At 42.9% G+C, this 26,205-nt stretch overlaps 1 protein-coding gene across 2 annotated transcripts in view; it reads left to right on the forward strand.

Moving 5' to 3' along the window:
* Positions 1 to 26,205, forward strand: part of sh3pxd2b (SH3 and PX domains 2B) — a 224,228-nt gene that overhangs the window by 159,218 nt on the left and 38,805 nt on the right. The window contains exons 7-8 of one of the 2 annotated variants that reach the window (XM_055643008.1): positions 1,770 to 1,811; positions 21,942 to 22,076. In XM_055643008.1, coding sequence (XP_055498983.1) covers positions 1,770 to 1,811; positions 21,942 to 22,076 — 177 coding nt within the window. The remainder of the gene's footprint in view (positions 1 to 1,769; positions 1,812 to 21,941; positions 22,077 to 26,205) is intronic. The other variant, XM_055643009.1, reaches the window with a different exon arrangement.

A 26,205-nucleotide genomic window follows, 5' to 3' on the forward strand; every position in this document is an offset into this window, starting at 1 on the left:
TACAAAGTTGTTTAGTTTAATGTCGTGTGTAGCAAGATACAGCGAAAAGCTTTTTTGTTCCAGTCAGAGGAAAGACTACACATGATTATAATCAAGCCATCCGCAGTGTACAGATAAAGGATAAAGGGAATAATGCTTAGTGCAAGTATAGTCCAGGGTTTCCAATGAGGTAGATGGTAGGTCAGGACCTCTCTCTTGTTGGTGAGAAGTTGATGTCCTGACGTGTTTCTCTTAGCAGAGAGGTTAATAACTAGGGGAGATGAATTTATTGGAAGGAGTTGGAAAATTTTATTTTCACTGAAAACATTGATGGACTGGAACTTGCAGTTTGAAGGATGATGGTGAAAGAACGCCTTAAAAGGCAAGCCCTGGATGAACATCGAGCACCATAGCCTATGGCACCATAGTCTTGGAATTCGGAGTAGCCTAAACAGCTATTTTTGACAGCATAAATATGGTGGACCAAATGGCCTCCTCTGGTGAGGTAGATTTTTCAATTCTATGACAAATTTTAGGCTCTTGATGTAGTCTCTACATACTACATTTAATAGACTACAAACATTTAACTTTTAATAGACTACAAACATTTAACATTTAACCTACCACATGTGGGTTGTCAATAGGTGTTAATATTAACATTGAACAGTGTTGTTTCTTGCTATTGGTAAGATCATACATATTTAACTGTTGATGCCTGCTTTACCAAAAAAATACACTTTATTGTAACATATTAGATATGTAAGAGGATTACTTGGGTATGGTATCTTGGACAGATTCTGATTTTGAAAAATACATGTTTTCAAATGTTTTGGATGTTTAAGTTACTACCTACATAGAACAGACAAAACCGAGGAAAATACTGACATTTTGAGACCATACAACGACAAATTCTTGGATGTGCTGATTTAAGAAAAAAACAATGCTGCAGTTGCATTGTCATAAATTATTCAAAGATTGTTAAATGTTCAGTTTAGTTTAAAGATCAATATGGAAACAGGCACTTCGGCCCACCAAGTCCACACTGGCCATTGATCTCACAGTTCTATGTTATTCTACGTTTTGCCCAATCGCAACACATTAGGGGAATTGTACAGAGACTAATTAACCTACAAACCAGCACGTCTTTGGGATAGGGGAGGAAACCCTCATTGTCGCGAAGAATGTGCAACAGGCTGCAACCCAAGTCAAGGTCAAACCCGAGGCAGCGGCTCCATCAGTTGATCACAAAGCATTAAAAAAAACCCATAAAAGATCCCAAGGTAGACAAAAATGTTGGAGAAACTCAGCGGGCGAGGCAGCATCTATGGAGCGAAGGACTAGGTGACGTTTTGGGTCGAGACCCTTCTTCAGGTCCCAAAATGTTTTTTTATCTCAAATCAAAAGAAAGTACAACTGTAACTACTGCAAGTGCAAATCATAACTCCAATTATATGTTCCCACATTTGGTTCTCTAGACTGGTCATTTGAAACTCTCTCCTGATCTGTTTGGACCACAAGTAGGTTGTCAATAGGAGTTAATAGTCACATTGAACAGTGTTGTTCCTTGCTATTGGTAAGATCTTAAATATCTAAGCAGCGGACTGGTTTCAGACCTTTTATGTGTTGTTATTACATGGTGTCAAAGCAAGCAATGAGTTTTGAATGCCTAAATTGAATAAATAAATAATACTACATTGCATGTAGTTCACTTTCTCAACATCTCAGTTCAAAACCTTCTTCAAATTATTTCATTTTCCTCACATGTACTTTCATTCATTTTCCTTCATTAGGGCTTGCAATAATCCAGAGAACGGCATCGTTTCTAAAGAGAGGTATTAGAGAAAATTGCTTGGCCATAATTTAACTGATCCTTAACACTGCTGGATGGTCTTAAACCACTATGATTTTGGACCATACAGCTTGCTGATGGGCAATGGTTGGGGCCAGCCTAATGCTAAATGCGGTGTGGTTCTGCATGTTCAGTACTTGTGTAACATTGATTAAAATGGGATTAATTTGGGACTGATATTTGTTCTTTCACTTCCTTCTACTTTTTCTTGGTGTGATTCAATCAAAAAGGATTCACGTAAAGGTTTTTTTTCTTTTCCACTTATTAATATAGGTGCATTGTCATTCAAGTAATCGTCTATTAACCCTTTCATCGGCACACAACAATTTGGCCTTACATTTCCGCCAATTATGATTTTCATGGTTTATATCAAATTTTGAATTACTTGCCAATCCTATTGAGTAATTGATTCAATAACTGTAAATATTAAAATTGAGCAAAATATAATTTTGCAGCACCTCAGTTTCACTTGAGGAAACAAGTAGCCAGTAAGAGGGTTATTCAACAGCAATTTATTTAAAACTACACCTAGTCCAAGCAGCTTCTCAGGACTATGATGTAACCTCTTGGTAATTTCACAGTTTTATTTCACACTAGTTTTCACTGCTGTTGTTGATGTATGTGAAAATGCAAATTAGCGGTTTATTCCAGCACAGAATAGATGTCATTTTTCGCTTGCTTTGGTATTGATTGGCATCATATGTGCTTTGATTCGTGGTAACAATTTTGAATACGTACACTTGAAGTAGAAAGTAGAAGTACTTTACTGCAGAAAATACAGAACAAAGCTAGAATATGTACAAAGTGAATGCTAAGAAAACAGAAAATGCTGGAAACACTCAGCAAATCTAGCAACATTTATGGAAACGAAAAGAAAATTGGCTGTAACCTGAAACATTGACATCTCTTTGTGCAGATGCCTCCTTTACCTGCCTTGCATTTCAGTATTTTCTGTTTTTCAGATTTCCAAAATTCACACGTTTGATTTTAAGGGTGGTTTTAAGTATGGTGTTTGATGCAAGGTCATGGACAGGATTGGAATATCCTGCCTAGTTCATTGGCTCCACTTTTAAACCCCTTTAATCTTCATTTATAAAAAGTATAGGTCTATGGAAAAGTATCTGAATGGCTGCTCACAATTATTCTTGACTATTGCTTAAGAAATTTTGATGTTAAAACTTTTAAAGTTTTGTAAAAAAAAAGTACAACTGTATCCTGTTTGGAATTGTCAGGAAAATTGTAGATTCATCACCAGAAAGTGTATGTAGTAATTGACCTTTGGTCAGTGTCACTGGTTGCATTGATGTAATTCTCAACATTATAAATAAGGGATGTTTGCTTACGCTTCAGATTTATGATGAGGAAAAACTTTCTCATTTTTTCAGAAGTTTAGAATTACAGCTGATGTAGTTATTTTTTGTTAACATTATACAGTATTCAGTTACTAGAAGTAGCAATGTGATGCTTCTCATCATAACCAGAAGCTATTGCTCAAAAAAATAATGTGCAACTTTTCTTTCCTAAAAGTTAATAGTTTTCAATTGTTATCTTCTATTCCTTTATTCTCTTGGAATGCCTGGTTTATGTAACAGTATAATTCTACGTCCCGTATTTTAGCAAAGTAACTTATTTTTGCCTGTAAGTAAAGTCAGGATCATCACTTCTATCTAATTAATGTGCACTGTATAGTGATTCAAAATACAGGTTCAAAAAGAGATCAGCAAAATCAATATTAACCAAACAGGGCACCTTCCTGATCTTGATGCTCGGATTAGCTTTGGCTAATAGGTTTTCTTCTTGACCCACTGAAGAGTAGATAACTAGAGAGGTCGGAAACGGAGTGGGAGGGGGAGTTGAAGTGCTGAGCCTCCATAACTCATTGAATCAGAGTCTTACACCGTGTAAACAGGCCCTTTGGCCCAACTTGCCCATGCCGACAAACATGTCCCATCTACACTAGTTACCAACTTTTGTGTCGATCTTGGCCATTGTCCTTCTCCAAACCTGTCCTGATTACATATAGGGCCTGTTCCGTCTCTCAGACCTCTCTGTCCATGGGTCTCCTCCATGGCACAGCGAGCAGCACCGGAAATTGGAGGAACAGCACCCCATCTTCCGTTTGGGGAGCCTGCGTCCGGCGGGCATGAACATTGAATTCACCCAATTTTGTTAGTCCTTGTTAGTCCCTGCCCCCTGCTGTCTCCTCCCATCCCCCAGCTTTCTGGCTACTCCTCCTTTTCCCTTTCTTGTCCCCGCCCCCGATCAGTCTGAAAAAGGGTTTCGGCCCGAAACGTCGCCTATTTCCTTCGCTCCATAGATGCTGCTACACCCGCTGAGTTTCTCCAGCTTTTTTGTGTAACCTTCGATTCTCCAGCATCTGCAGTTCCCACTTAAACACAGTCCTTAGAATGTAGACAAAAATGCTGGAGAATCTCAGTGGGTGAGGCAGCATCTATGGAGCGAAGGAAATAGGCAACGTTTTGGGTCGAGACCCTTCCATCGAATAGTTCATAGTTTTAAAGGTTATTGTTGTGTAATGTCTGTTGTTTGTTGGTATGGAGCTATTCTTTAACCTGGTGATCACACTTTTCAGGCTCCTGTGCCACATCGCTGATAGGAGGAATGAAATGCAAATGTGTGCATGGTGTGGGTCTTTGTGGATATTGACAGCTTTTTTGAGGCGGTGTCTCCTATAAATCAGTACATGTGATGTCATCAATAATACCGATCCCCAAGAAGAGTAGGGAGACATGCCTCAATGACTACCAACTCGTGGCACTAACATCCACTGTGATAAAATGTTGTGAAGGATTTGTTTGGCCATATATCAACTCCTAGCTTAAGATTTGCCTACTGCCACAATAGATAAAGGGGGATGCAATTTTGCTGACTTTCCACTCTGCACTGGACCAGGTGGACAATAAGAACATGCACATCCAGCGATTGTTCATCAACGTCAGTTCATTAAGCAACACCATCATCCCCTCCAAACATATTACCAAAATCAGCTCATCCCTACATAATTGGATCCTTGATTCCCTCACTGACAGATCACGATCAGTGGGAATGGGCAACAGTATTTCCTCCTCCACAATTATAAGAATTGTGATTCTGAATTGGATTTAAGAGAGAGTTAGAGCAAGCTCTAGGGGCTAGTGGAGTCAAGGGATATGGGGAGAAGGCATTGATAGAGGACGATCAGCCATGATCACAATGAATGGCCTCCTCCTGCACCTATTTTCTATGTTTCAATGTTTCTATGAATGGAGCACCTCAGGCCTGTGTGCTCAGTCCCCTGTCCTATTCTCCCTATACCTGTGAATGTAAAGCCTGAGACAGTTCCAAATTCGCCAACAATACCACTGCTATGAATGAATAACTGGTAAAAATGAGCCAGAGTGGAGGAGGGAGATTAAAAATCTGATTGAATGGTGCCAGAACAACAATCTTGCTCTCAAAATCAGCTAGGCCAAGGACTTGATTGTTGACTTCAAGAGGGGAATGCCAAGGATGCATGGACCTGTCTTGATCAATGGGATAGCAGTGGGTAGAGACAACAGTTTAAAGTTCTTGGGTGTCCACATCTCTCAAGATATAGATAGACACAAAATGGGTCTGGACCCGAAACGTGGCCCATTCCTTCTCTCCAGAGTTGCTACCTGTTTTGCTGAATTACTCCAGTATTTTGTATCTATCTTTTGTTTAAACCACATCTGCAGTTCAGTGTCCTCACCCCCCTCCTCGCGGCCTACCAACTGGATTAGCGCGGCCTTTCCTGCCGTGACCGGACCAGAGCTTCAAACTGCCATGATTCCCTATCTCCTGGATGTTTTGGAGGCATGTTCAATGAACAGTAGACACCTCAAGTAGTGGAGAAGTATTATCAGCACACAATTCTCCAAATGCACCAACATCCCCAGTATCGATGATGTGATCATATTTAACCAAACCCAATCAGTGGAGATATCATCCATATTTGATGCCAGATTCGTGAAAAGAATGTGCGTGCTGTGTTCGTGAAAAGAATGTGCGTGCGTGCGTGCCAGCGATTCCCAAGAGAACAGAAGGCACTTCAAGAAAAACCCTCTTGACAATTGCACCATCCTCACTAACTTATGAGAAGCTCCATCCCGGTACTGCTTAAATAATCAGAAAAGACTCTTGAACAGGAGCATTGTGGCCAAGCACAAACTTAAGAAGAGGCAGATATCAGTCCAGCCACTCACCTGCTCCATCATGACTAACTGCTCACCTGCTCATCTTGCACAGAACTCCTTTGTCACCTTAAAGTTTGTAGAACTGAGATAAAAGGAAGTTGTACTTGACTCTGACCGGCTGTCTAAGTAGCATCAATTCTGAAAATGTTATTGAATCATGGAAAAAACATAATTTTGAATTAATCCATGCTCCACCATGCCTAGAGTATTTGACTGAACCAAGGTCATCTATTTTGGCTTTTGAAAAAAATGTTAAATGTTTGAGACATTTATTTTGCATTGAGTACAACATAGCATCCAATGTCAGCAAAACATTGTATTTATAAGAGTGGCAACGTGCTAAATCTGCCAGGTCGAATGCTGTTGTGTTAAAGGAAATGATATCAGTTTGGGATTGAATTTTCGAGTCAGTACACTGCACAACAATAAATAGTAATGTCAAAGTTAAAGACTTCTAAGTATAGTTAAAAAGCCAAGCAATCAGTCATTGCCTAGTTTGTATTGAATGGTGAATATTTTGCTGTATAGTTTCAGAGTTGTTAACACACATTGGCTTTTCATAAAATGAGTAATTTGTTTTTGAAATTCAAAGGACAGAGATGAGTACATATCGCAATGCATATGTTGCAATGATTGCTTTTAGCTAGTCAAGTTCAAGCATGATATTCAACTTGGTGTACTGGCCTTTCACATTCCGTTGTCTTATGCGAGTTCTTGTGAGAAATTGAAATGTCACTGATTGCAAAACTGTTTACTGGTTATTAACTGATGTAATATTTCTATGGCACAGTTTGTCATATTTGTACATTAAATTTGTACCTTTATTGTTTTCCATCACCAAATGCAAGAGGGGTGATGGTATGATTCACTATCCTGTCGAGCAACAACTTGTGTTGTGTCGTAATGAATTCCTGCACTGGAGACCCGACCTTTTCTCGTCGGGTCTCAGGTGTCGTTGAGGTCGCAACGAGGAGCGGCCTCCAACGGGAAGAAGCCGGGGACTCTGGTGCTACTCACCGTCGCCGTCGCGGAGCTGGCCGAGTCCGGAGCGGTTGGAGCGGTGGAGGAGCGCTGCTGCTGCTGCTGCTGCTACCGGAGAGTCGGAGGCTCCAACGACAGGTCTGTGGACGGCGGCGCCAGGAGCCCGCGGCTCCCTGGAGAGAGACCGCTTTTCGGGGCTCCTGCAACGGCGAATTCTCCCGCCCGAGTTGCGGGGTTGAAGAGCTCCTGGAGCGGGGCCTAACATCACTGCCCCGCGAGGCTTGGAATGGCCTCGGGACTCTGCGAGCGCACACCGGGGGCTCCAACACCAAGACCCGGTGTGCGACCTCGCACCACCCGGCGTGGCTTTAATGGCCGCGGGACAATCGCCATCGCCAGCCGGGGGCTATGACTTTGACTCTGACATCGGGGGGGGGAGAGTGCAGTGGAGAGATAAGTTTATTTGGCCTTCCATCACAGCTATGTGATGGATGTTTATGTAAAATGTAATTATGTTGTGTCTGGGGTCTATTTGTGTGTAATGTATGGCTGCAGAAACGGCATTTCGTTTGGACCTCCAGGGGTCCAAATGACAATTAAATTGACTCTCTCTCTCTCTCTTAATTAGTTAAGGCTTGAGTGTGTTGTCAGTAAAAAAGCAGAAACCATCATGGTAAACAATGACAGTCTGATTTCTCACTGTCTCCAAGATTTGCGTTGATACACAACAGAACAAGATGAGAAGACATGACTACACACGCATTCAATCTCCGACACCATCCCCAGGTTATGGTTCTCCAGCCATGTTTTGTTAATATTTTTCAGATTAGCCCACATCCATCTTCCACTGTGCATTCCAAAACACCCAGCTTTGGATTTTCAGTCTTCATCTAACACTCTGGATTAAACAGACATGGTGAATTTGGCACTAACTTTATAAGGTATAATTTATAGTTATGTAATATAATTGCCATCCCAGCTAAACCGTGACAGTCACATCCATTCGTGATGAGGTCTCGACATGCGAATGACCCAAAATATGAGAAGGTTTTGATTATGACGGTTTCAAAAGTTTCAAAGATCTTTTATTGTCACATGTACCAATTAAGGTACAGTGATATGCGAATTACCATACAGCCATACAAAAAAAAAGCAACAAGACACACAACTACATAAAGGTTTACATTAACATCCACCACAGTGGATTCCCCACATTCCTCACTGTGATGGAAGGCAAAAAAAGTCCAATCTTCCTCCTGCAGTCGGGGCAGTCGAACTATCCTTCGGGGCGATCGAAGCTCCCGCAGCCAGTGGTCGAAGCCCCCATATCGGGGCGATCGAAACCCCCGTATCGGGGCGATCGAAACCCCCGTATTGGGGCAATCGAAACTCCCGCATCGGGGCGGTCAAAGCTCCTGCAGTTTGGAGTTCCCGAAGTTGGTCTCTAACCAGAGACCGCGGGCTCCATGATGTTAAGTCCGCAAGCACCCACGGTTGGAGCTCTGAGGTCGATCCCTGGCAAAGGGATTGCGGGCTCCGCGATGTTAAAGTCCAGTGTGCTCCCCAGCCGTGGAGCCCTCAAAAGTCGATCTCCAGTAAAGGCCGCCAACTCCGCGATGTTAGGCCGCAGTGCAGACAGAGATACGATATGGAAAATAAGCGCATCTCCGTCGATGTAAGAGATTAGAAAATCCCCCCCACCCCACGTAAAACAAGCTAAAGAACACTAAAAACATACATTTAACACATACTATTTAAACACAAAGAAGGAAGGGACAGCCATTGCTGGCACCACCGGATTCCTAACTGCTTTGTGATTTTCTAATTTTGCAGAATGGCAAGTACTTACACATAATTGCGATGGAAGAATAATCCAGGTGTGTGTGGTGACAAGTTTGGGAGCAATGCAACATCTTGCTATTAGTCTTTTATTAAGTTTAGTTAATGAGTGTGGGGAAACTGGCCCGTTGGCCCAGTGAGTACATGCCGATCAATGATCCCTGCACACTAACATTATCCTACACACACACACACACTAGGAACAATTTACAACTTTACCAAGCTGATTCGCCTACAAACTTGTATGTCTTTGGAATGTGGAGAGAAACTGGAACTCCCGGAGAAATCCCACGCAGATCACAGGAAGAACGTACAGATGCCATAGAAATAGCACCGATAGTCAGGATCGAACCCAGGTCCCTGGCGCTGTAAGGCAGCAACTCAACAGCTGTGCCACTATGAACCCTTGTGTTGTTTCTATAGAGGATTTAATCCAGGCATTCAAAGATTAAAGCAAAAGGGGAAATTGTTTCTTGGGAAAGTGATCAGTCAGGAAAGGACAGAGATTTTGACCACATCATGTACTAAGCCTGTTGCAAAAAGCACCCGTGTAAACGTTGATCACCGAATAGTCCAGTACAATGGCAAAGATGAGCCGAGAGGATATAACTGCCCTGCTTTGCCATTAGATATTTTCTCACATGGTTTCACTTAAAAATTACTCAGTTTGGACACATGATCATACCTCATGATTCTTGATTGAGATCAGATGTACATTTTCCCACAAAAAGCACGCTGTCTGTCTCATGACTACTTGTCTGGGTAATTACCGGGTGACAATTTTTATCATTGCTGGTTCAGTTTCCCGTTTCCTTCGAATGATGCTGTTTGGGGATATAATGAATTGTGCAGTCCATTAAAATAAAAAGTCATTAACTTCTGCCAAGCATCTGGGTTTAAGACTTTTTTGTGCAACTATGCATTTAGAACAGGCTTGTTGGAATCCCACGTTTTTTGTGCAGATGACAAAGGAATCCCTGTTCCTAAACAGCATGGAATGAATATGAAAACTATTCTGTTATGCTGTTCTGATTTGTTCTATTTTCTGCCTCTCTTGTTGAGGAATGAATTGTAGGTTCTGGCACCTTCAAATAACTGATAAATGTAGTGAGCAGAAACTGCAAGTGATTATTTGGCAATCTACATTACCCTGCAACATTCAAACAAATCAGCCCAGATGCAGAGCTCGTCAAGATAAATATATGTTTTATTACTGTTTGATTAAGGAGATCCACAGTAAGATTGTATCATCCCAATTCAATACACATTCAGTTTGGTGCTTTTCAAATATTCTAAAGTTTAATTCTGTAAAATGTTATGGGGTTTTATGTCTGTGATAACAAAGCAGCTGCATTTTTATTTGGATAATGTGGTGGCAATATGCTGGAATTGTACTTATCGTTACAAAACAGGCAGGGAACATCTGTTTTTAAGCAGTTAGGTTTAGGAATTATTGTTGTTATGTGTACCGAATTACAATTAAAAACTTTGCTTCGTGTGCTATCCAAAGAGATCAAGTATTTCAAGTATACTTGATCTCTTTTCACACATAACTATAATCAAGTGAAAATCAAGTACAATAGTTGAATCAAAGGGAAAAGTACAGTGCAGAATATAGATCTCAGTATGGTAGCACATCAGTTTCATTTACAAAGACCAATGTTTATAATGGGGTAAAGATGAATCTTACCTAATTTATGGGTAATTATTGATGAAGTAATAATTACAAACTAGACTTTCTTTGCACCTGTCCCACACTCTTTCTGAATATGCTCTGAACTATTGTGCGAATGTTCATGTATCTTTGTTTAAGAAGGAACTGCAGATGTGGGAAAATCGAAGGTAGACAAAAATGCTGGAGGAACTCAGCGGGTGAGGCAACATCTATGGAGCGAAGGACATAGGCAATGTCAAGACCCTTCTGCTTCCTGCAAAGATTCTACTACACTTCTTCCCACCCTGCTTCCCGCAATGACTCTATTACACTTCTTTCCATCCTGCTTCCTGCAAAGCCACGATCTTCACTTCTCCCCCCCCCCCCCCACCCAAGCTTCCTGCAAAGACTGTCCCCTACTCCCAATTCCTCCGTCTATGCCAAATCTGCATCCAAAATGAGGTGTTCCATACTAGGACAACCGAGATGTCCTCAGTCTTTAGGGAATGGGGTTTCCCCTCTTCCATCATAAATAAGGCTCTCACATGTATCTCCTCGGTACCCCACAGTTCTACCCTTGCGCCCCCTAGTCACAACAGGGACAGAGTCCCCTAGTCCTTGCCTTTTACCCCATCAGCCATCGCAAACAACATATAATCTTCCTACATTTTCACCATCTCCAACGGGATCCTACCACAAGTCACATCTTCCTTTCTCCACCACTTTCCGCCTTTCACAGAGACTGTTCCCTCCGCAACTCCCTGGTTAACCCTTCCCTTCACACCCAAACCACCCCCTCCCCAGGTACTTCCCCAGTAACCGCAGGGGCTACAACATCTGTCCCTATATCTCCTCCCTCGATTCTGTCCTGGGACCCCGACAGTCCTTTCAGGTTAGGCAGAGGCTCAATTGCATTTCCTCCAACCGTATCTGCTGTGTCCGTTGTTCAAGGTGTGAATTCCTGTACATCGACGAGACCAAACATGGACTGGGCGATCGTTTTGCTGAACACCTTTGCTCAGTTCGCCTGGACCCACTTTATCACCCAGTTGCCAAACATTTTAATTCCTGTTCCCATTCCCACCGTGACCTTTATGTTGTAGGCCTCCTCCATTGTCAGAGTGAGGCCAAATGCAAATTGGAGGAACAGCATCTCATATTTCGCTTGGGCAGCTTACAACCCAGTGGTATGAATATTGAATTCCCTAACTTCAAGTAACCCCTGCACTCCCTACCTATCCATCCATCCCCCACCCAAGTCACACCAGGTTCCCGTTCACACCTAGCAACCAACTAACAACGGCCTGTTTCCTTTATCATCATTACTTTTTTGCATATCTTTCATTCATTTGTTTTACATCTCGCTACACCACTGTCTATATCTCTTGTTTCCCTTTGCCCTGACTAGTCTGAAGAAGGGTCTCTACCTGAAATGTCACCATTCCTTCTCTCCAGAGATGCTGTCTGTCCCGCTGAGTTACTCCAGCATTTTGTGTCTATCTTTGGTTTAAACCAGCATCTGTGGTTCCTTCCCACACATAATTGATTAGTTTTTCATTTTGTTTTTCACTTTCTTTTGTTTTATTTGTTTTAATGGTATTACATATGGTAGCTCTGTTTATTAGCACTATTAAATTTATGATGAGTAATGCAAGTCATGTGTACATTATCACAATGATATTTTTGTTGTGTCTAGAACTCAGCAAATTTAAATCTGGGAGGAGAACTGAGTGAGCTAAGCTCTTTGGGAAATTGTAGTGGCTTTTTTTTTCTTACGGTCCTTTGTGGTCATAAACTAATAATGAGTTGATTCTATGTTTTTCCATAAATGGTGCATGTAATCAAATTTACACCATGTTTGTGTTGGAAGAGCGATTTCACAGATACCAGGGGAATACATCATATTGTTAACAGAAAGAAAAGGCTTGTGTGTGCAAGTCAGGTCTTTGTAGTTTATGCTGGGGACAATTCTGGCCAATGCAAGCTGAATCCCAACAGAGGTCTCAAGATGGTTACACAGAAAAGCTGGAGAAACTCAGCGGGTGCAGCAGCATCTATGGAGCGAAGGAAATAGGCAACGTTTCGGGCCGAAACCCTTCTTCAGACTGATCAGGGGTGGGGGTGGGTGGGGACAAGAAAGGGAAAAGGAGGAGTAGCCGGAAGGCTGGAGGGTGGGAGGAGACAGCAGGGGAGCTTAGGAAGGGGAGGAGACAGCAAGGACTAACAGAATTGGGAGAAGTCGATGTTCATGCCCCCGGGGTGCAGACTCCCCAAACGGAATATGAGGTGCTGTTCCTCCAATTTCCGGTGCTGCTCGCTGTGGCCATGGAGGAGACCCAGGACAGAGAGGTCGGAGACGGAGTGGGAGGGGGAGTTGAAGTGCTGAGCCACCGGGAGGTCAGCTAGGTTATTGCGGACCGAGCGGAGGTGTTCGGCGAAACGATCGCCCAACCTCCGCTTGGTCTCACCGATATAGATCTGCTGACATCTAGAGCAGCGGACGCAATAGATGAGGTTGGAAGAGATGCAGGTAAACCTCTGTCGCACCTGGAACGATTGCTTGGGTCCCTGAAAGGAGTTGAGGGGGGAGGTAAAGGGACAAGTGTTGCATCTGCTGCGGCCGCAAGGGAAAGTGCCCGGGGAGGGGGTGGACCGAGAGGGAAGGGAAGAATTGACAAGGGAGTTATGGAGGGAGCGGTCTTTGCGGAAGGCAGATATGGGGGGAGATGGGAAGATGTGGCCAGTAGTGGGGTCACGTTGGAGGTGGCGAAACTGACGGAGGATTATTTTTTGTATGTGATGGCTGGTGGGGTGAAAGGTGAGGACTAGGGGGACTCGGCCCTTGTTGCGAGTGCGGGGATGGGGAGAGAGAGCAGTGTTGCGGGGTATGGAAGAGACCCTGGTGCGAGCCTCATTTATGGTGGAGGAGGGGAACCCCCGTTCCCTGAATAGTGAGGACATTTCAGATGTCCTGGTGTGGAACGCCTCATCCGTGGAGCAGATACGGCGTAGACGGAGGAATTGGGAGTAGGGGATGGAGTCCTTACAGGAAGCAGGGTGGGAAGAAGTGTAGTCCAGATAGCCATGGGAGTCAGTGGGTTTATAGTGTATGTCGGTTAGAAGTCTATCACCTGCAATGGAGATAGTGAGGTCAAGGAATGGTAGGGAAGTGTCGGAGATGGTCCAGGTGTATTTCAGTGCCGGGTGGAAATTAGTGGTGAAGTGGATGAAGTCAGTCAGTTGTGTGCGGGTGCAGGAGGTGGCACCAAAGCAGTCGTCGATGTAGCGGAGGTAGAGGTTGGGGATGGGGCCCTGGTATGTATGGAACAAGGATTGTTCGACGTAACCTACAAATAGGCAGGCATAGCTGGGGCCCATGCGTGTGCCCATAGCTACGCCTTGTATTTGAAGGAAGTGGGAGGAGTCGAACTCGAAGTTATTGAGGGTAAGGACCAGCTCCGCTAGGTGGAGGAGAGTGTCAGTGGCTGGGTATGGGTTGCTTCTCTGGTCGAGGAAGAACCGGAGGGCTGTGAGACCATCGTGGTGGGGGATGGAGGTGTATAGTGATTGGACGTCCATGGTGAAGATGAGGGGGTGAGGGCCTAGAAATTGAATGCGCGGAACGAGTTGAGTGTCTGAGGTTTTTGGACATAGGTAGGGCATTTAACCAAGGGTGATACCATGTTTCAAGGTATTTGGAAATGAGTTCGGTGGGGCACGAACAGGCGGAGACAATGGGTCTTCCGGGACAATCTGGTTTGTGGATTTTAGGGAGAAGGTAAAATCGGGCTGTGCGGGGCTGGGGAACGATGAGGTTGGAGGCTCGGTCGGGTAGGGCATTGGAGTGGATGAAGTTGGTGATGGTGCTGGAGATGGTGGCCTGGTGCTCGTCAGTGGGGTCATGGTCCAGGGCTCAAGATCCAATTTCGTCACCTCTATAACAGAATCTTACAAAATACCAGCTTTGCGTGAAATATCCATGATCTAATAATGAGCCTTTGTTCAATTATTTCAGATTTACATATAAATAATCTCCAAGTGTATAACATGTATGTATGGCAGCATTCTAGCCTTTTTGAGAATGTTTTGAAAAGTTGGACTACTTTTCAATGTTTTAATCTATAAATGGGAAATAGGTGCAGCCCTAAGTATTTTCTCTTTTTGAAGTTCTCAGAAAAAGGATGAGCAAATGGATGTTGGTGAGGATCTGCTGCACCAGAGATATTAAAGGAGTAGCAGTTCTGTTTATGTATCAATGATTATCAGGGATTTGCTGGGGCAACAAGAGGCAGTGGACTGGATTTTGCTGCCAAATGCCAAAGGTTTCAAATGGAATTGCTGACACTTAAACAGTTGTACATCTTGGACCTCCACTTAGACAATAACAAATGCAAACTTAGATGTCCAGATTTACTGAAAGATTTGAGACACTGAGTCTTCAGTTTGTTCTATTACTGGGCTGATTGGGTCCCGTAGTGGCACTTGGATTTGCAAATTGGTCCGTCATGTTCTGTTGCTGGGTAAACCAGTAGAAGCTGCAACTGAACCTGGTGGCATGGGACTTCAAGATTCTATACCTCCTGCCGGACTATAGCAGCAAGAAGAGGGCATGGTTTCGACGATGGGGACCCTTAACGATAGATGTCGCCTTCTTGAGGCAGCGCCTCATGTAGATGCATTTGATTCTGGGGAAGGCAATGTATATAATGGAACGGACTGAGCTCACCACTCCACTGAGCCCACAGCCTCTTGTGTTCCTGCGCATTTGAATTACTATACACAGGCCATGATGCAATCAGTCAGCATGGTTTCTAAAGTACATTAACTGTATAGAAATGTGTGTATTTGGTGACATGCTGTATCTCCTTAAACTTCAAAGAAAGTAGAGGCACTGGATTGCATCTATGTGATGAATCCAGGGCAGGTCATTCACGATATCAATGCTTAGGAATTTGAAGATGCTATCGTTCCACTGTCACACCAATTATAACTGTTGTGTGGTCTTTCAACTTTCGCTTACTGAAGTAAATGACTAGTTCTTTAGTTTTGCTGATGTTGAGCGAGAGGTTGTTGTAGTACTACTCAACAAGATGTTCTATCTCACTTTACACACTGTCTCATCAGCACCTGTTATTTGACCAACTTATGTTTAGTTTAGTTTAAAGATACAGCATGAAAACAGGACCTTCAGCCTACCATGACCACTCTGACCATCGGTCACTCATACACTAGTTCCGTGTTATGCCACTTGTGCATTGTACAAATAAGAGCACATTACAGAAACCAATTTACCTACAAACCCGCATATCTGTGGATAGTGGGAGGAAACTGGAGTACCCGGACAAAACCCACACGGTCACAGGAAGACTGCAAACCACACAGACAGCCCCTGTAGGCGGGATCGAACCCAGGTCTCTGGTGTTCTGCCATTGTGCAGCCCTCAGTGGTTTTGTTAGCGAATTCACAGGTGACATTGGAGCTGTGATTAGCCATACCATGTTTAAAAAAAGTTTAAAAACACATCAAACATTTAAGAACTAGAAACTAAAACAATGGAAATTGTTGTAAAGATCTTGTTCCACCTCTATGAGAAACACCTTTGCAAGGCATAGTTTGAATTTGCTACCAACAATCAGCCAGCACATTTGAGATTTTACAGCACAACAACATTAGGGGGGTATTTACATGTAGAAATGCCGAATGGATGCAATTGTTAGTGTTAGATCTTCAATGATGTTAACCTCCTAGGATCTCAATGTCAAATGTAAGAGTAAATAGAAAATGTTAGAACAGCACATAATATCACTTCAGTATTTATTTATCTGTGGGACACTTTTGGCACCATAGCTGTTGGAATTTACTGCAAGTCGTGGAAGGGCATATTTGTTTAAAGTGGAAACAAATGAGTGTCATTCTGACTGCCATTTCTTGGATAATAGTGAACAAACCATTTGATGTTGATTCTGTCCAAATCCATGCGTGAAGTCTAGTGATTCATACTCCTAACTTGTGCCTGTGTGGAATAGTTTTGGCGAGGGTCACTTGTCCCGGAATAGTCGGCCTCTGACCTTCTCGTGTGACCGCAATGATCATGCTGTTTGGTCAGTGGTGACCCACTAAAATGTTATGGAGTCAGAATGCTGCTGAATGTCAAGGAACCCCGCCAAACAATCAGCCAATCACCGGAAGGTCCGATATTCCCCACAAGCCTCGACGGTGGAGGCACTCTATTTTTAGAATCCTTTTCCCAGGGGATAAGCCTGCATTTGTTTCTCCGTTCGTTCCAGTTAAGACGTTGTGCACAAGGCAGCCAGCCAACAATCACTTGTCTTTTTTTTCTCACTTTTAATTTAATTTAATTTCAAGTTTTTGTGTACCTTGCGTGTTGTGACTGTTGGCGGACCAATTTCCCTCCGAGGATGAACAAGGTTTTATCGTATCGTAGTGGCCAAATATACTTTCTTTGTTACAAGCCAAGAATCAAACTCTTCAATGTTGTGCAGGGTTTGATAAATGAGAGTGCAAGGTGTTTAATTTTCCATGAAATTGGTAAATAGAAAATCAGTGGACATTGCCATTAGCATATTTGATGATGGCTGAAGCTGTTTGGTGATTGCCACCTGGAAATGAGAATATTGGCCTCCATTAACCACTATCATCTTCCTTTGTGTGAGGCATGATACTACTCTATGCAGTTGATTTCAATTTTACCAAATATCATCTCCTGTCATGATTGTAACAATAGAGTGAGAGAAAAACTGCTAATTGGCTGCAACACCTCCCATGTACTTAATTTTGGCAGTTCTGATCCTATCCCATTTACCATGATAGATCTGCTACCTAATAGATAGATGGTGTCCTTAATATGAAGGCAAGCTTTTGTCCCTGTCAGGATTTAATGTGGATTATCCCTTCCAAAATTGTCTGAGATTAACCCATTAGTCAATTTGTGGACACGGGGAAGGAATTTGTATTCTTGTATTGTTTCTCTCATTAATTGCCCCTGTTCCATTTGCTGCAGGTCAGCCAGTGTATTGAGTAGCGGTGGTACTGAGTTGATGATAGATGTTGAAATTCTCAACCCAGAAAGCTTTCTTTGCTTTTGCAAACCTTTGTCCAAATGGTATTCAAACGTGGAGGAGTTTTTAAAAAAAAAAAAAACTCCTCCTTAGTGGAGGAAATATGACAGATAGTCATCATCATGAATTTACCTTGTCAGTGTTTTCAGATACCATTAAGACATCTTAGTGTGTGGGATGAATGTTACAACCTCCCATGGTCACTCCCTGTTGACTGTTCGTATGTCTGATGGATCTGCCTGCCAATAGGACTGAATATAAATGGAGTATTATCACTGAGTGTGGGATATTGGGAAAAATGACAAAATCTGTGGATATACTATCAGAATCTTCCTTGACTAGTTTGTCGATCAGCACAAAATGATCATGTGATCAATGCTAATGATGCATCTTCGCTGTGTCTCAGCACAATGCCAAGTTGATGCTGTATGGTCCATTTAGTCCTAATTTCATTACACTTTGTTGTGGTTGCTTGTTATGACTTAATGGTTTGCATTTCAGAAGCCAATGTACTTTGAGTTTGAAGTCACATTTAAGCCAGACAGAGCAAGGAAATTAGGTTTCCTTCACTACAGGACATAAGTGAAGCAGATGACAAATTTTGAGGAGTGTTTGTTGTACATTAATCATCTGTGGTAGTGGCTCTTTATGGCAGAATGCACTCGTGCTAAATCTGTCTCAATAGCCATGTATAAGTAGATGGTACTTTTGGAGTTTGATTACTTTTGGAGAGCAGCCACAATTTTTTATGGGCAAGTACAACCTCCAATAACTTGAAGAGCTATGATTGCAGGGTTCTGAATCGAGTTGGAATTATGGGACTGGGTACCTCTTTCTTTTGGCTGCTACAGCCAAAACTGAATTAATTATCTTATAGAGATTAGAGGAAATAGTGGTGGTACTAGTTAAATATTTTGGCAAAAATCACCAAGAACGTGGTGAATATAGACCAGTACTGGAAAAAAGGGTATCATTTGGATGGGAGAAGTTCAGGAAATAACCCAGTCAAGCATCATGAAATGCATTGATGATGTGGATTAAGAATGCTGAGGGAAATAGGGTTGGTCTTATCTGAAGATTTAATCATAATATTTTAAACATCAATGGAAATTGAATTATATTCCGAAAACCTGTGCTTTTGCAACATGTCATCAGAGAACAGGAATAGGAATACGTTATTGTCACATGTGACTAAGCACAGTGAGATTCTTTGCTTGCATACACAATGTATACAAATAGCAGCCACCTACACGGCTGACAAAAGTTACAAAGCACGCCGGCTCCCCCTTTTGTCCCCCTCCCCCTACCAGACAGTTCCCTCACGCCGGGTCCCCAGTGTCCTTTGTGTGTCACCCCCCCCTCCCATTGTCCATTGTTCTTCCACTCTCCCCTCACGGCGATCCCCCCAAGTTGGGTCCTCCATTGTTCTTCCCTTCCCCCGTCATGGTGGTTCTCCACGCTCACATCGATCATCGACCGCGTGTCGACCCGCAAGGCATCACTGAGGCTTCACCACCTCCGAGGCCCCATCGTCGCGAGGCTTCACCATTGCCGCCACCGAGGCCTCGCCCCTGTCGACGCCCCACTTCACTTCTCCTTGGTGCCGACCTGACCCAGGCTTCTACCCACGAGGCCAACCAGAGATTCATTAGTGTAATACTGAACAGCAGTAGGTATTGCAGTTGATCAATGTCTACTATAAACCCACTGACTACCACAGGTATCTGGATTATACCTCCTCCCGCCCTGCCTCGTGCAAAGACACCATCCCATCCTCTTAATATCTCCTTCTTTGCCACAACTGCTCCCAACAGCTCTGTGTCCTGCAGTTCAGCTCTTGCTCCTCACCCCAGATGGAACAAGGATAGAGATCCCCGGGCCCTTATCTTTCACACTCATCAGCCTCGGCATCCAACACATCATTCTCTGACATTTCTGCTACCTTCAACCACCCACCCTCTTCCCATCTTCCTAATCCCACCCCAGATGTTTCTTCTTTCCATGGAGAAGGCTACTTCTGCAACTCCTTGCTTCATTCATCACTTCCTGGGTACTTTCCTCTGCAACCTCAGGAGGTGTAACACCAATCCCTCTACCTCCTCCTTCGCATCTAACCAGAGACGCCAGCAGCCCTGCCAGGTATTCACAGGTTCATATGCACCCCCAACCTCATCTACTGCATTTGGTGCTCCCAATGTGGTCTCCTTTACATTGGGTGACTGAGCGTAGACTAGGCAACTGTTTTGCTGAACACGTGTGCATGGTCTGGATCTCCTGTTTGCTAACCATTTAACTGCCCTTCCCATCTCCATACTGACCTTTTAGTCTAGTGCCTCCCCCAAAATGGGACTCCACAAACAGGAACAGTGCTTCGATAGCACACCTATTTCTCCTATTATCCCACCCCCACCCCCCTTTTCCCCTCACCTCTCCCCCCCCCACCCCCCCCACCCACACCTATTTCACTTATTATCCCACCCCACCTTTTCCCCCCTCCGTCCCCTTCCATCTATTATCCTTCCTCTGGCTTCACATATCAATCTTCTCCTTTTGTTATGCCATTTTGTATTCTTTTCTAGCTTTTTCCACCCATCTTTATCTGCCTATCATTAGCTAGATATTGTCCCACCCCAGCTATTTTCAAACTTTCTTCCCTCCATTACAATTACTCTGATAAGGAGCCTTAGACCTGTGCTAATGGGTTTGGTTGACATTAAATGATTAGGAGATGAAAAAGGGATTGCTTCACTGAGACCCTATAGCTCTTTGGGTCAGTTACATTGTTGGCTTCTAGGATGCACAGTGCACAGGAGTGGTCGCTATTCAGGGGAGAGGGAACCTGATCAATGAGGTATGCCCCATAATTTCTTGCTCTCTCAAAATGGTTAAGATAGATTTCTTTAAAAATGAGAGGATAAATCTTATTTAAAAACAAGCACATGGCATGCAGGATTTTGTAGTTAGGAGCATGGAATGTAAAATCATTTGATACCCATGTGATAGTTTCCAAGGAGAATCTTAAAGACCTGAATATGATGCAGAACAATTCATTGAAATGTAACATGAATGCAAGACCGGGACAACTAGAGAAGAGGATTTTAATATAAAGGTTATCAAAGATCCATGTTGAAAAGATAATTGGAAATTGGATAATCCTTCTAAAGCACAAACTGTAAACCTAATTTATCCATCATAATTCCAATAAAGAACATGCACTGGCTAAAAGATTGAATGGTAATTGGATGGGTTTTTTTTAAGACATGAAGTGCCCGCTTAAGTATCAATATTAACAGCCAGAAAGTACATTTTCAGTGCATAATTTGCTATTTTTTAATTTTAGTTAGAGATACAGCATGGAAACAGACACCGACTAGTGATACCCGCACATTAACACTACCCTACATACATTAGGGACAATTTTACATTCATACCAAGCCAATTAACCTAAAAATCTATACGTCTTTGGAGTATGGGAGGTAACCGGAGATCTCGGAGAAAACCCATGCAGGTCACGGGCAGAACGTACAAACTCCATACAGATGGCATGCATGGTCAGGTTCGAACCCAGGTCTCTACTGCTACGCCACCGTGCCGCCACAAAATGGGCAACTGGAGTGGATGATTGGAAAAATCTCTGCATTTCTTTGTGTTTGCAAATAAGAAGCAACAAGTAAAATTGGATTGCCCTGAATATACCAAGTGCTGAGCGGGTTATGGTCAGAAGAGCCAAGACACAGGTAGTGACAGAGCTCCCTGGAATTCCAAGCTTTTCCCTTCATCTGTCGGTGTTCAAAGTTCTCCAGTTTCATTCAAGATGGAGATACCATTGCCTGTACCTATCCAATCAAGGAGGATTTCCAGCACCCAGGCTGATTTAGACACGTGTGAAAAGTGGTTTCTTAGTAATAAGAATGTAACAAAATAATAAGAATGTAATTAGATGAAACTAGTGGGAATGTCCTTTGTTGTCACAATTAATTTGTAAATGGTAAGAATTTTAATTATGGGAAAAGAATTATAATCTTTTTTTAAAGTACAGAGTTTCTATATGCAGGATACAAGTGTTTTTGAAATATCAACAGTTAATTCTGGACATCAGCTTTGAAGTCTTGTTGCTCATTTTGAGGTCAAACGGCCCTGTTAATGACTGATCAACTTGTACACCCCCTTGGAGAAAATGCTATGACCCTCTTTGTGTGCTAAGGAAAACATTCGTATAAGATCCATGTTATGGTTGCTTGGAGCAAAATAAAACTCTGGCATTTTATTGCTGACTGCCCAAAATATTGTTGATCCTTTCCCTGTTTGATGCTATTCTCCTAAGGTTGATTCTTTGCTTGCAGGTGGAGATGGAACATGCGCAGACCAGTTTTTCCTTGATCAATATGTAGCAGTGACTAACTACGAGAAACAGGAAAGCACTGAGATTAGTCTGTATCAAGGCCAAGTCGTGGAAGTTATAGAGAAAAATGAATCAGGTAAGTTACTTCTGGAAAGATTAATAATTTTGCTATCCAATGTTGAGATCTGAATGTGTAGGGAAGCACTGCAGATGCTGGTTTAAATCAAAATTAGACACAAAATGCTGGAGTGACTGACTCAGCGCGACATGCAGCATCCTGCTGAGTTACTCCAGCATTTTGTGTCGACCTTGTTGAGATCTGAATATTCATTGAACTATTTTCACCTTAATCTCTCGCACCATTGTTTGAAGTGTCACAATAAGACTGTGGTGGATCGTTAATATTCTAATTTTCCAATAAACATTATGACTGAATCCAATTTTAGCTTTTATGATCCTCGCTGACTGTAAATTCAGTTGTTTTCATCAACTCAAAGAGATAAACGTCCTGTCCTCGTAAAAAAAATATATAATTTCACAGCATTATCTTTCTGAATCCAGCAGAAATAATACACCAGTTTTCTATGTTTGTGACTCAATTATTTTTTGTAATAACCTTGGAATTAATAATTAACAGTGATGCTTTGGGTTATTGCACTGTAATAACCTTAAAACCATTAATCTACACTGATATTAACAGTTACTCATTAAATTTTCCAACTGCTAGCACACTAGAACAAGGCCTCACCTTATCTACAATGACAGTGTCAACACACTAACAAGTCACAGCATGACAAAATGCGCATTGTGGTCTATTATCAGACTTGCTGACTTTCGGGTGTGATTTAAAACAGTGTCCCTTTGCCCTCAGGGAGGGGGGAGGGTAGGAGACGGGAGAGGGCATGGAAGATCTCGTGATGTGAGATCTTTCATGTCCCACGGTGAAAAAGTTATCACTGGATGCTGGTCAATATGTATCCCTCAGTCAACATCATCAAGAATAGGCTGTTTAATTATGATTTGATCACTATTTGAAGCAGAAACTGCATAAATTGACGGCTGCATTTTATGTGCACACTTGAAAAATGCTTGCTGTAAAGTGGTCTGGAATGTCCAGAAGTCTGGAAAGACATTTAAAAAATATAAATTGATCATTTCTCCATGTCTGGTTTCCATGTCCATATCTATGCACTGAAGCACGTTAGGTCATAGGTTGTAAGGAGAGTTATAAAGCACAGAATTGTCAATGCCAATCATTGTACGTATCTTTACTAATCCCATTTCCCCACTGATCTATAGCTGTAAGAACAATATTCAAACTGGAACCATTGTTTTGATTACTTTAAAATTAAGTATTTATTCATAATATCAACATTAGAATTGGTATTTTTATAGTTTTCCTCTAGTATAGAAAATTCCCTTTGAATGAAATACTACATAATCCATTATTTTCTAAAATTTAAACTCTTACAGAGTAATACAGCAAGGCAACAGGTCCTTTGGCTCAACTCATCCATGGTGACCAAGATGCCCCTTTTTGAAAAAAAACTTGTCCCGCACATCTCCTATAAACTTTGCCCCTCTCACTTTGAAGCTATGCCTTCTAGTATTTGATATTTCCATCCTGGGCAAAAAAGGTACTGACTGTCTACCCTATCTATGCCTCTCACAATTGTATAGGCTTCTATCAGGTGGCCCTACAACCTCCGGCATTCTAGAGAAAATAATCTAAGTCTGTCCAACTTGTCTTTGTAGCTAATAACCTCTAATCCAGGCATAATTCTAATAAACCGCATCTGCACCTTTTCCAAATCTTCCACATCCTTCCTGTATTGCACCCAATATTCCAAATGCGGACAAACCAATGTCCTACAAAGCTGCATCATGACTTCATGGCTCATACTCCGTGCCCTGACAAATGAAGACAAGCATACCACATGCCTTATCTTCCCATGTTGCCACCTTCCAAGAGTTATGGACATGGACCCCAAGATCCCTCTGTACATCAGTGCTGTTTAGGGTCTTGCCATTAATTGTATATTTTCCACTGGTACTTGAACTCCCAAAGTGCCAACATTTCACACTTGCACAGAGTGCCAACATTTCACACTTGCACAGAGCTCCATCTGCCATTTCTCTGCCAATTTCTGTAGTTGATCTAGGGTCCATGACATCTCGGTGCCCTTTGCAAACTTATTAATCACCCCATCTCCATTTATATCTTCTTCTCTTCGTAAGCCCTTTGCTCCTCTAGGGAGCACAGGCCATTGACACATGTTCTCCACTTCACTCGGTTGTTAGCAGTTCTTTCGAGATCTCCCCAGTTGAACACACTCTCAGACACATCTGTCTGGACACCTCTTCTCCAGCTGTTCCTGTGGCGACTTTTTTTCCTTTTTCCTTGGGGGTTCCATTTCAGGGCTTATCGGGTGATGTTTGTGGCAGGTTTCCTGAGGGTGTGCCCAATCCAACTCCATTTTCTCCATTTATGTCCACGTCATTTATATAAATCACAAACAACAGAGGTCCCAGTGGAATTCCTTTGGTAATGACCTCCAGCCTGAATATTGTCCATCCACCACAACCCCCTGTCTTCTATCAGTAAGTCAGTTATACTTTACATTTCCTGGTGGTCACCCATTTATTTTCTGCCTACATCTTTGGCAAGATCACCTTACTAAAACTGTTAGTTATAAAGCCTCAGATGATTCTGAGGTCATCCAGCTACAGTTCAGTTCCACTTTCCCCGTGCGGTCAGTGAGGAACTGCAGTTGTGCGCATTTCCCACACGTCTTGACCTTGGGGACCCTGGAAGTTTCCCTAATCTCCCACATCCTGCTGAAAGAGCGCATCACTGCCCCAACCACCATTGTCACTGCCAGGGCCGGTGCTAGGATTTGCGGGGCCCAATTAGAAAACTGATGGCGGGGCCCCTGCTCTACAAAAGTAAAAATTTATGTATGTTCATATTTCGTGTAGTATGCTCGTCTTTAACCAAATAAACATTAAATGCTTGATATACTAAAATTTTACCTGGGAGAGAGACAATATCACATTGAAAGTCAACTTTAGCGAGAACCAATCTAGAGTTGGTTCAAGTGCTCTGGAAAGCGTTAAATGCTCGTTTTTTTGGCGAAGTTTGAAATTCTGGAAAGTCATTCATTACTTTAAAAGAACCAGTTGCTAGGCCAGCCGTTTACTGAAGTGTATGGGTTCCTAGTCTAACAATAAATATTCACCGCAGCGTGAAGAAGGCAAAGACATAAATGCATTTTCTTACGATGACTCGAGTCAACATCCAATAGACAATAGGTGCAGGAGTAGGCCATTCTGCCCCTTCGGGCCAGCTGTGATCATTCACTGTGATCATGGCTGATCATCCACATTCAGTACCCCGTTCCTGCCTTCTCCCCATATCCCCTGATTCCGCTATCTTTACGAGCTCCATTTAACTCTCTCTTGAAAGCAGATAGAGCTCTTAAAGATAGCGGAGTCAGAGGATATGGTGAGAAGGCAGGAACAGGGTACAACTCAGCGGGCAGGCAGCATCTCTGGACCAGTGGCGGGCTCCATGCACAACTGTTTATCCTGACCCCCCCCCAGTTGGTTGTCGATCCCTTCAGTTTCCCAGGGGGTCGGGAGGGGACTGGAGTTGGGAGGGAAAGGTGGGGGGGGGGGGGGGGGGGGGTTGGGGTGACTTAGTACAGGAGACTGTGTGAGCACACGCAAGTTAAATTAATCCCCTTTGCCTACATGCCATCCGTATCCCTCCACTCCCTGCATATTCATGTCCTACCTAAAAAAACTCTTAAATGCTGCTGTAATTTAATCTGTCTACAAAGAGTTGCTTATTAAAACACTTTAATTCAGGGTTGGCTCAAGAGTAACTCGGGAGACGAACTTGGAACATCGCAGAAATGACAAGTAAACGGCAAACTTGTCATACCCGTGGGTTCTCGGTTAAACTCTAGATCATACACTTGGAATCTCGTACACAACCACGAGTCTTTCACTCGGGTACCTCGTGGGTCAGCTTGCACTGTGAGACAGGGCTTTTAACTCAGCAGGACAGGCAGCGCAGCGACTCTGGAGAGAAGACCCTTCTTCTGACTGAACTGAACTCTCATCGGTGAGAGTACTTGCGATTGTCTGCAGAAGGGTCTCGACCAGAAACGCAACCCTCTCCCCAGAGCCCATGCCCGTCCCGCTGAGCCACCTTCAACTTCAGAGCCAAACAAAAAACACAGAGTGCTGGTGGAACTCAG

This window comes from Leucoraja erinacea, chromosome 11 (genome assembly GCF_028641065.1).
Source record: "Leucoraja erinacea ecotype New England chromosome 11, Leri_hhj_1, whole genome shotgun sequence".
Classification (NCBI taxonomy): Eukaryota; Metazoa; Chordata; class Chondrichthyes; order Rajiformes; family Rajidae; genus Leucoraja; species Leucoraja erinaceus.